The sequence below is a fragment of the Vigna unguiculata genome, chromosome 2, assembly GCF_004118075.2.
Source record: "Vigna unguiculata cultivar IT97K-499-35 chromosome 2, ASM411807v1, whole genome shotgun sequence".
In the NCBI taxonomy this organism is placed as follows: Eukaryota; Viridiplantae; Streptophyta; class Magnoliopsida; order Fabales; family Fabaceae; genus Vigna; species Vigna unguiculata.
In genome coordinates this window covers 32,555,134-32,566,825 of record NC_040280.1, presented here as the reverse complement: position 1 = coordinate 32,566,825, position 11,692 = coordinate 32,555,134, and the positions used below count along the sequence as shown (strand labels likewise).

General features: G+C 36.3%; 2 protein-coding genes across 3 annotated transcripts; one reads left to right on the top strand and one right to left on the bottom strand.

The window, feature by feature from the left end:
* The first annotated feature begins 583 nt into the window (after positions 1–583).
* On the top strand, positions 584–1,513 carry LOC114173992 (succinate dehydrogenase assembly factor 1, mitochondrial). Its single transcript, XM_028058710.1, has 2 exons — positions 584–763; positions 970–1,513. Exon 2 carries the CDS (start codon positions 1,017–1,019, stop codon positions 1,326–1,328), a length of 312 nt encoding a protein of 103 aa, XP_027914511.1. The 5' UTR covers positions 584–763; positions 970–1,016; the 3' UTR covers positions 1,329–1,513.
* Positions 1,514–2,353: 840 nt separating this feature from the next.
* LOC114173803 (far upstream element-binding protein 2-like) lies at positions 2,354–11,343 on the bottom strand. Of its 2 annotated transcripts, none has more exons than XM_028058415.1 (8): positions 10,985–11,343; positions 10,284–10,594; positions 10,040–10,120; positions 7,489–7,674; positions 7,294–7,395; positions 7,120–7,194; positions 6,186–6,302; positions 2,354–3,832 (listed from the first exon to the last, which is right to left on the bottom strand). In XM_028058415.1, exons 1-8 carry the CDS (start codon positions 11,184–11,186, stop codon positions 2,558–2,560), a joined length of 2,349 nt encoding a protein of 782 aa, XP_027914216.1. In that variant the 5' UTR covers positions 11,187–11,343; the 3' UTR covers positions 2,354–2,557. The 2 variants fall into 2 exon arrangements, with proteins under 2 accessions (XP_027914216.1, XP_027914217.1); XM_028058416.1 differs by having other exon boundaries at positions 7,123–7,194.
* Between the last annotated feature and the right edge of the window lie 349 nt (positions 11,344–11,692).

Below are 11,692 nucleotides of genomic sequence, written 5' to 3'. Positions count from 1 at the left end.
CAATTCTTATCATTCTCAACTTAATATCCTAATAAATAATAATATTAATAGACTTAAATATATTTTTAATTTCTTAAACGAAAATGAATTTTACTTTATTTTATGGGGATTATTTATAGAATGGATAAATGTAAAGACATGACATCTCTAAATAAATGAATTCAAATTTTAGAAAACTGAAAATAAAAAATATTTTACAATGAATAAAACGGAAATATATTTTTTATAAGAATTCTAAATTCACAAAAATTAAAAAAAAAATAAATATATATATATATATATATATATATATATATATATATATATATAAGAACTAAATTCAAAATTCGGTCAGTTGTGCTTGACATTGGTTGAGAAATAAATATAAACAAATCAAAATGAGAAAAATGATAAATTGTTGGTTTAGGTTGATTTATAGCTGAAATTTATTGGAATTAGAAATCTTGGTAAAATTTATTTCTTGTTTAATAAGTTTTTAAATCTTCATAGTTTTTAATAAATTTTATTAACAAAAAATAAAGTGTGTATTGAAAATAATGTGTTAGAGAAACGTGTGTGTAGTAGTAGGCTTTTATAGTTTCAGTTGGACCCTAATAATCCAAATGGATTCTGAACTTGGAATAATAGTTAGCTCAGACCTACCTTAGCAAACTTCCTCTTTCCAAGACAGAACATCGACAACAGATGGGTTTGATTGCACCGCTTAAATTTCGATCTGAACAAATTTGTTTCGGATAATTGTTTTGTCCTGTTCGAGTTTGAGGTAATTCGTTTCGGATATTTGCTTACGAACTATTTGATAAAATGCCTAACATGGATTTGAATCCTTAGTAGGGTTTTTAGGTGGCTGATTCTGATATTCCAAAGGATTGAGATTTTTATATTGCTTATTGTTTTCACAACGTTCCAATCTGATGCAATAAAGTGTGAACGAACGAACTCACCAGCATCGTTGTTCTTTATGTGCAGAATCTGTGCCCCGAAAACTTGTATAGATTTGGAGAAAACAAGATGCGATGGGAAGCTCCAACGTGAAAAGGTTTTCTGGGATGCAGAAACAAGTACTCAGTCTTTTCAGAGGGTTTCTGCGTGCAGCACGTTCCAAATCGGAGGAAGAGCGACGCAAAATAGAGTCAATTGTATCGCAAGAGTTTCGGCGTAATGCAAAGAGTGTAGATCGGAAAAATTTTCTCTACATTGAGTACTTGCTTCGTCGTGGCAACAAACAGCTTGAACAACTAAGGAACCCTGGTATCACTGGCTTATCTTCATTGCAACTTCATTTCTCCAAAACTGATTCCAATGCCCATTCAAGTATTAAGGGTTGAAAATGTTTGTATTTTTACCATTAGATTTAGGGTTCTATAATTGCCTACAAGAAACCCAACGAATTCATTTATGTTTGGGTCATGTTTCTCGTCTATGACTATGATTCATTAACAAATGCTTGCTGGTTAAGCCTGCCAAACTGTTCAAATCATGAACATTCAATAAATTCAAAATTTCAATCAAATCATGCAAAGCATCTTTATTTTAATAATGCGTTAGAAAATGCACTGTTGAAGGTATTTTTATTCTATACATTTTAGTGAACTATTTCTATAGAAAACAATTAAATTGTGTTGAAAGCATGATTTCATGTTTTAGACTTAAGCTTCATTGAAGCTACTTTTGTAAGTTTCATGATTTAATTTTTGTTCTGTTCATGGTCCGTCAAGAATAGAAATCACTTTTTCTTGTGTATCCACTACGCGTACTATCAACTCAATCAAAATATATATATAAAAAAAAAAAAAACTAAAAAAAAGATTAACAAGAAAGTACGTGTTAATTTCTCGTCCAAAATTCAACTTTGATTACTAGTTTTAAAACATCACTATGTATCCAAATTAATTTTCTAACATCTATTTTCTAAACGGAAAATCACGTGACACTACACCCACATTTTATTTTGAATCAACTTTGTTAAAGAAGGTAAATTTAAAATCAATTCTACAAATAAATGTCTAGTCCCGAACTTAACCTACTTTGGACATTTAACGCGATCCACATCTCGTCTAACATGTTATGATGTTATTAAGGGTAGCATGTTACTAAGGGTAAAATAGATGGTGCAAGTTAATGAATTCTTCAACCCCTTTTAACAAAAAATTATGCTTAATTTAACAAATAACGCACGCTAATTTATGAAATTGAAAACCATGTTTACACAGGATTCATGAAACTAACCGGGGAATATTCGGCGGGAAGCACTGAAGTACTAAAGAGTCTGAGTGGCGTTAAATGTATTCAGCAGAACAGAAATAGGAGAGATGCAACAATCTCGACTAACTTCCTTATAAATCCTTCGAAGAAGAAACAACAGCCGTAGGCAACTTAGATTTTTAAGAATTTGTAACATGAGAGCACAGGGGCCTATTAAAATTATATTTTCATGTTCCACGTTCATAATGTAAAACAGTACATATTACAGGCAATTCCAGAGCAGGATACACCAATAGGAGCCATAAAATTAGAACATGCTAATACTAGAATTTGGTTGTTAACATAGAAAACATCATCGAGGAGCACCATAAACCTGGGTGGAGTCATATTGGGGGTAAGCAGCAGGCTGTGGTGACAATGTCTTGCCATACGCAGCCGGAGCAGTGGCCGGTACAGCCCCATAAGCTGCGGATTGTGTGTTGGATTGTTCATAACCAGTTTGAGCTTGAGTGGGTTGAACATAAGCTGGTTGCCCACTTGGTTGGGCTGTACTATATGCTGGTGCGGCAGCACTGCTATAAGCAGGATCTTGGGGTGCTTGGTAGCCATAAACTGCATTGTTGGGAGCCTGCTGCTCAGGGTAACCTGGCTGTGAAGATGGGTATGATGCATAACCAGTGGGCCCGACCTGTGCATAACTGGCAGCAGGTTGGGCAGCTGGCTGACCATAACTGGGTTGTGGCTGGGTATAAGGTGCACCCGATGCAGGTTGCGGATGACTGTAGCCATCTGCAGCTGGTGCAGACCCATAACCAGGATATGCTGTTTGTGATGGCCCAGATACAGCATATGGGTATGGTTGTTGGGTAGGCACATTGGTCCCATATGACTGGGCAGGAGCAGAACCCTGATACGGCATTTCTCCTGGTTGAGTAGCTCTAGGATGACCATATGATTGTTGTGGCTGTCCCTGTGATGGCATGCCATACAGTGGAGGCTTGCCGTATTGCTGAGGTGCAGGGTAATTAGGCTGAGCACCAGTCTGAGGGTATGTCGTTTGAGAATTTACATGTCCTGCATACGGATGTTGAGTAGGAGCACGATTTTCATACTTGGAATCCTCGTATCCCTGTCCATAACCTTGTTGAGGAAGTCCTGCCTGAGAATAAGCTGCTTGATGACCATAATCCTGACCTTGTGACTGTCCATAGTTGTAATTCACCTGAGTCGGGGCTGGACCCATAGATGGTAGAGGGGAAGGACCAGTACCATGTGGTGGGGCTGAACTAGGAAGCTGTGTGGATGGTGGAGCATCTGATAAATGACCCCCTTGTCCTCCATAATAATCATAACCACCATTGTGTGGGGGTGGAGCTTGAAAGCTGTGGTGAGGCCTTTGTTCCCAACCAGAACCATAGCTGCTTCTTGGAGCCATATGTTGAGGGTAATTTCCATATGGAGGGGCATACGGTTGATTATGAGAAGGATATGGCCCACGATGCTGGTAATCATATGCTGAGGGGTGGCCGAAATGAGAACCCCTCTGACCCCATTGGGGTGGGCCACCAGATCCACGTGGTGGGCGATAGGCCTGCTGACCAAAGCCACCAGATGATGGCCTGATGGGCTATTCAACCAAAACACAAGATGAAGTAAGTAAACAAGAAAATTCTCTTAATCAGAACAATATCGTACGCAGAGCTAGACCAAAAGCAGCTTTCAACACCCATATTTTGATAAGACATTTAAAATTCATGAGTAGTAGTAGTCAAATTCAATGTTAATGGATGTGCCACCCAAAAAAGTTTTCGTCGGAAAGTTGGAGTTACATCTATATCATCGCATAATTATATAAATGGCACGCAGACTAAGTCATCAGAATTTGATAAGGATATACTGAAACTGCATGGGAGCCAACAGAATAGTATGTAGCAGGTTATAAATATAATGTAATATCCATAGCATGTCATATCATCATGCGCTCAAAAAAAGGCACGCAGACTATGTTAATAGAATTTATAGTATGACCAAATCTGGATGGGTTGTAACATTAGTATGCAGCAGATGTAAAAATAATGTATATACGTAGTATGTCAATCATCAGATGCTTGACTACAGTAGGTAATCCAGTATAATACACTACATAAATAAAATCAAACCAAATGCTTGATGTTATCACGGGGATAAAAGATCTCACCTCAGGAAAAGGAAGGAGCCGGACAATGACAAAGCAAAACTCATAATGCTCTATGAGCTAAATTCAATCTATCAATTCAACGAGTGGATAATCTTACAAGTGATGGCACATTGAAGTTTAACATCTTTAAACAAACGTATAAATGTGTTCTAAAAAATGCTCAAAAGATTACAGTGAAAACTAAAAGCAATAAATACTAGGTTGATATTAAAGGGAACAATAAATATATTGAATATGTCAATGTTGCTCATAACCACTAATCGGTGATGAAAGGTTAAGATTTTACAGGCAAAAGGCAATGAGAATGCATGTTTGTATGCTGAGGACCGAACACAAAAGACTTCCACTATGTTATGAATATTCACAAAAGCAGACTTAAGTTTTCAATATTCAAATCCATGTTTTCATCAACAAACATGATCAAGTAGGTGTCCTTGCCCTTGTGTATTCACAACACCAATTGAACACTCATCTAACAGCATGCTATGCTAGTACTTTAAACCACAACTATCATTAGGTTCAATATATGATAGACAGCATGATAATGAACACGTTATACTGGGATTGACACCTGGTCATATGATTTACGTTAATTTTAACATCCCCAACCTCAATACACACCATATGATATGAATTACTTATTAAATATTTGAGTATTGAACTAGATAAAGAAAACACAACCCTAACATAGTTAAAATCATCAGACTCCATTACTTCACCAGGTATGACTTTCCTTCCAAAAGGTCTCATGCAAATCACACAGCAGCTCTATTTGAGCACCAAGGCCAGCACAACATATTCTTACTGAATCATGATTTTTAAGTCTTGAAGCAATCTTACCAACCATTAAACATCCTGCAATCTGAGGTTTTAATGCCAGCCACCTCTCTTCAGTGGATGAAAGTGAATATGTTGTCTACGCTACATCAAGAAAGCAATGCTGACCCCAGGGAAAAGACAATAGCCAAATCTGCATTTTTAAAGCCAACCAATTCGAAATTGGCACCTTCAAGAAAAATAAATCATTGCAACTGACATCTTGGTTTACATATACGATCTTCTAAGAAGATTTAATTGACCTTGGCATGGATAATTGTTCATTTCCCAAACTCATGAACACGGTTTCAGGTTATCAATCTCACTTCTATGGCAGCAATAGATACAATACTTCCATAAATGGTTCATACAGGCATTGAATACATGGGATACTTCCTTGAACACAATCAAGATTTCTATTGCTTTCACAATACAATTGTAGGGTAGCAATCAAACCCAAATAAAACAAGCACAGATATATGAGGATTGTCTAGATCTGTATTCTATACATGCACACTACATGGAAAATGTCTAGATTCCGATTTACAATGATAGCTATATACAACTAATAACTTTTGGTATTTTTTTTGTTTCATTTTTGCATAAAATTTTTAATGAAGTAATAAATAAAACTCGTGATTACAATGGGAAATTCAACATCAGTGCATCCAAAATTAACAAGCAATATTTGGTGGCATTACCCCAATAACAAACATGGTTATGGACACAGATTACACAATAACCATACCACCCACAATCATTAAAAATTACTGCAATTTGTTCAGCCAAATTCAACACATGGATATTAACATAAAATCACTATACATAAAATTTGTCAATAAATCAACACCAATGCAGAATAATGATCATTAATGTAAAGACTATACTAAGATAAACAGGCACCAATAATATCCGAATATTAAAATTGTAAACTTCCGCAACATAAGCCATGTATAGTCACACACACCTGATTCATAACTTCTTTTATCAATTCTTGTGCAATTTCAATTTGCCTCTTATCACCAGTAACTTGAACAGTTCTTTCTTTAGAATCATCCCCTTCTGGAAGATGTTGAGGAATCAACTAAAACGTGAAAAAAAGAATTTAATCAAAATTCACAAGGTAAAATCGAAAAAGGAGAATGAAGAGATTATAAAATTGTGAGTTAAATATACCAAAGATTTCAATTTCAAGTTAAATAATTCAGTATACATATACATGAAGACTAAAAGATATGAAAATATTATTTCAAGATCAAAGACAACTATAATTAACACTCAAATGTGAGTGTTCAGCTAAACACACAAGTAACAACAAACATCATGAAATATGTTTAAGTCTCCAAGCCTAAAATAAACTCAATATACAAGAAACATCCTTCTTATCAGATTCAGCAGTATGCATTTAGATGACATTTAGCTTTAGGACACACATCCCTTCATAATGATGATCAATGTTCAGGCAAGGACCATAACGATCTCGGCAGGAAAAAACTAAAACTGCACTCAAGTACAAAACTTTCATATAACTAAGAAATAAACTAGCATTGAATAACTGAATTTAACTCATAAGAGATAACTAAGACACATTGGTTTGACAATGAGTTGGTCACCACTGGTTAGTTTACATAAAATATGCAACAAATTCACATTTCATAGATCTATTCATTAATTTACAATGAGATGTATTTCAAAAATCAGAATGATTTCAAGAAACATGACAAATCAGGATGCACTCCATTATATTATTCTTTACCGTGCATTCAGAATCAAAGTATTACAGTTAAATTTTTAAGCTTTGATATAGAGCTCATTATTAGCAGTTTAATCCTTTACAAATTTGGATACAATATTGACTACACAGATTTAATACAAAAAGGTTCAAGGTTAACGATAACAACTACCTGGATCCGTGCCCCAGATTTGGTCTGCAGGCTTTTAATTGTTTCTCCACCTCTCCCAATGATTAATCCAACCTGTATAAAAGAAACACAACACTCTTAAGATACAATAATAAAAAGAACGAATAATGATTTTTTCAAATAAAACAAATTTATAGATTATTAGTCTATCACCTTTTCATTTGGAACTTGTATCTGAATTTGTTCAGATCCAACAGTAGCTTGAGCAGGGGAGAGGCCGCGTGCTACAAGTGAAGGAGATCCCCCAGCATCAGCCTGCCAAATATGAAAATGAAACAAGCATAAGAATAAAGACAAGAAAAAAGTAGACAAACAAGAGCAAGATGAAAAACGGATATGATATCAAACCTCTGCAATCACGGCATTCATTAGTTTTTCTGCCTTATCAATACTTTCCAAACTTCCTATCAATTCCACAGACCTTGTTGCACAGTGGGGATCAGCATCAGCATCCCTAGTGATCTGAATCTTGGCACCTGAATTATATTGTAGGTATCGTATAGTATCCCCAGCCTTCCCAATAAGTACACCAACCTGTGCATAAAAAAGTAAATCATTAGAAAACAAATCCAAGACAGATGTTCAATTAATTAGAAAATAAGACAGCTTCAAGTGAGAATGTAACAAATGCGCGTGCAACTAACTTCATTGTTGGTACCTAAAAGGATTAAAGAAAGCATAGCAAAATAGAACAAATTTAAAAATAATAACTCTTGATTGGTTCAGTACAAGTTTCTATATTTCACTCCTGTACAGTTTTATACATAGCATTACACGTGTCAAGTTTGTTATGTACATATAATTCCTTCATCCTTGTATAAATGGCTAGAGCCTTTACTGTATTGACGGGAGAATGATGAGGTCAATGAGATATTCATTCTGAGATGGTATCAAAGCTCCTTTGGGGACTACGGTGGTCAAAACACTGATACGAATATTTGTTGCTCTCTTCTTGTAGATGGCTAATCAGAGCTCCACTTATGGTGATTACCTCACCAATCCCTCACAAGCAGTAGTCTCACCGCTCGCCCTCCCCTCCAAGAATAAGTTGAAGCTTGTAGATGGCAGCACTCTTCCTCCGTCAGCAACAGATAGGCATGGGAGTGATGATTCATAGACCCATTGATGATTCTGTTATGCAATCCATTCTCCGGATTGATCAAGCTTCAGAGGTATGATAGGATCTCCATGACCGTTTTTCTCAAGCTAATATGTTTAGGGTTTCTGATCTTCAGGAATGAAAATAACAAATGATAACAACTTGTACTAAACCAATCAAGAGTGATTATTATTTGGTAATAGACTCTGACCAGTCAATAAATATGATATAGAACCAAGAACCATAACAGAGAAACCCCAGAACCAAAACAAGTTGAACAAAGGATCGTTCTTTACTTTTCATTGTTTCAAAGAAGGAACATGGTAGTCCGAGGAGGAAATGGACAACTACTGCATCATTCTTCACTCCATTTAAATGAAAAGGTGTGTAGTAAGGTTACAATTTAATGATCAGTGGCAATGAAGACAGGGTACAGCCTAAGCAGCAATAATACAAGCAAACCAAGCAAAAGCAGGTGAAGCTTCTTAAATCAATTATAAATTCCCTATTAAAAAATGTATCTTATGTGTGGGGATTAAAATAGAAAAATGATATATTTTAAGCAGAGAAAAAAGTATATTTTGACTACTACTGTGAGATTTCGATAATGACTGGTTCCCGATGACTAATGTATAATGACTAGTTGCAGTATCAAAACCACATTGACAATAGGAGAAGCCCGCACCCGTGATACAGAGGAAGGTACTTGTAGAAGGACGTAAAGGGTGTGACAGGCATGGATGCATAGGTCGTAACCCCAAAATAAAAAACAAGGAAGTTGCAGCAACGCAATAAAAAAAATTTATATTTTTGTTAAGTGGAGGAATTATTATATTTAGTTTATTACTGTGAATTTCAAATGATAATAACCATTATGGTTGTTGAATATGACGAAAGAATTAGTAAAATATGTCACTTAATATTTAACTCCCGTGTAAAAACATTAGCTTTGGTTTTTAGTCCTTACAAATACGATATTTCTCCTCTAAGTCCCCGGAAATATTTTATTATTTAATTTTAGTTCCTTAAAAAATATCAAATAATGTACTTGTTTTATTTTAGTCCCTATAAATGTACCACATTTTAGTCCTTGATTTATGTTAACAAGACTCTTTTTGATGATGTCACCATTGCTCAGTTGGCTATTTTGTTGACATTCCATGTGATGTCATCACTAAATTTACAAATAACGCTAAAGGCAGGAACTAAAAGCAAAAAAAAAAGAGAGGAAAACTAAACAAAAAACTAAATAGGAACTAAAATCAAAACATCCTCTATTGTGACCATTAAAATGTTAATTAAGTCATATAAATAAACTACGCAAGTGAGTTTTTCATAATATAATATGGATTAAACCTAACTAAACCGATAAACTAGCTCAACTAGATCCACCCTATGATTCCCCCGTTTCCTCTTTAGTCCCAAACCAATCATGTCGATTGTCACTGGCAATTCATGAGTAAAAATACAGTCAGACAAACACAAACATGACTACTTCAACTACAACAAAAATCAACTGTTAGTGCTCAAACACAGATGCATATTTTGACTAATATTTTCAAACTGAGTCCCAATTCTAACAATACATTAGAGCCCATACAAGATGCAAACACATGTGCAACAGAACTGTTAATTGCAGAATACCAAAAAGAAGCAAAACTACAAACCATGACAGAGAGAAAATTTCTCAATTGCATTGTGTGCTTCAAAGTAAATGATCAGTACCCACAAAATCTAACACCGACACAAACATGTAATATAATAGAGCCCCATAACATGCATCCAAGAGAATCGAAATACCTTGTTGTTAGGAACCTCAATTCTCCGTGTTGTTACCTCAGCCTCGGACGCGGATTGCTTGTGTTCAGAAGAAGCGTCTTGCTGAAATCAAGTACAGTAAATTCATAGAATATAAATAATATTTTAAAGCAAAATACAAATAGGTAAGAACAACTACGGTGTTCAAATATACAGGAATCCAAAATAAAATATTTTCACAAGCGCACTTAATATAACATAAAAATCTAAGCTACATAATATACACCTTATCATACGGAACCTCCACACTGGGTTGGTTGTCTCCAGAAGTATCTTGCTCAGTTGCGTCCTTAGACTCTTGTTGAGTTTCTTTAGAAGGCTCCTCGGCACTTTCATGTCCAGCGTTCTCGACAGGAGATTCTCTGGCATCAGCTTGCTCGCTATTCTCACCGGATGTTTGTTGAACAACAGTTGCCTCAGACGGATCTTTGGCAGTAGATTGATCAGGCTCGGGAGTAACATCCTCCAAAGCCGATCTTTCCTCGGTTTCATTCCCTTGATCAGCATCTTGCTCATCTTGATGCCCGTTTGTATCAGCTGTTGACACCAAAACCGGAGTAAGATTTACACAAAAAGGTCCTCACAAGAAAAGTACCATGGGGAGTGATAGAACCACACTCTTTCTAAACCACACCCTATTACACGCTGGAATGTATTCAGAGTCATAAAATGCGAGCAAGATTCATTAAAGAGAGTGTAACCCACGTAATTCCATGATACCCAGTAAATTAAGCCGATAATGCAATTTAACTGCTGTGGCGCTAGCATTTAATATAAATCATTTCTCCTCTTTCTCTCTTTCAGACCTAATATATATCATTCTCGAGGATTATTTCACTAACAATATTCTAACGAACAGAAAAAATCATTACCGCCATTGCAAGACACGAATAATTGAATTGGAAAACAAATTGACGATTACAGTACCGGGGACATCCCGCTGGTCGTCGAGGCGAGGACGCTTGTTCTCGGTCTCTCCGGGAACCGCCGCATCGGCCGTTTCGCCGTCGAGGTTGGAGTTGGAGATGGCATTAGATTCGGTGGTTTCGGGCTGCAGATCTTCGAGTTTGCGCTTGTGATCGGAGGGAACGGGGCTGCCAGCAGGTGCCGCAACTTCTTCCTCCGCCATGAGCTGTGAAAGATAAACGTGCGAGCGGGAGTGTGTGGTGAAAGAGAGAGAGGGGTGGAGGGAAATGAGGTGGTTCGAGAGGAATGGATATTTATTGTGTCACTGCCACTCGCTGGTTCTGATTTTAGGGTTACGACCTACGCACCCATGCCAGTCACACCCTAGGCTTTTAGTACAACTGGTACCTACCTGTTTCTCGCGGGCCGTTGGGCTTTTACTACTGTTAATGGGCTCTTTCTTCCTGAAGGCAAATTCTTCCTGCACCCCATGCCCTTCACAGTACCAATATTATCCTTTTGAGAATCTATTTATAATCCCATTAGCACAAAGTGCAAAATATTCAAACAATCACAACAAGCATCTGTTTTTCTATTACCAAAATAGGAGATTTTAAGAGTGTCGTGGGATCTATTCGCAAATTTTTTAAATTTATCAGGGACCTACCTGCAAAGTTTTTAAATTTATCAAGGATTTACCTGCAAAATGTTTCAATTTATCAGAGATTT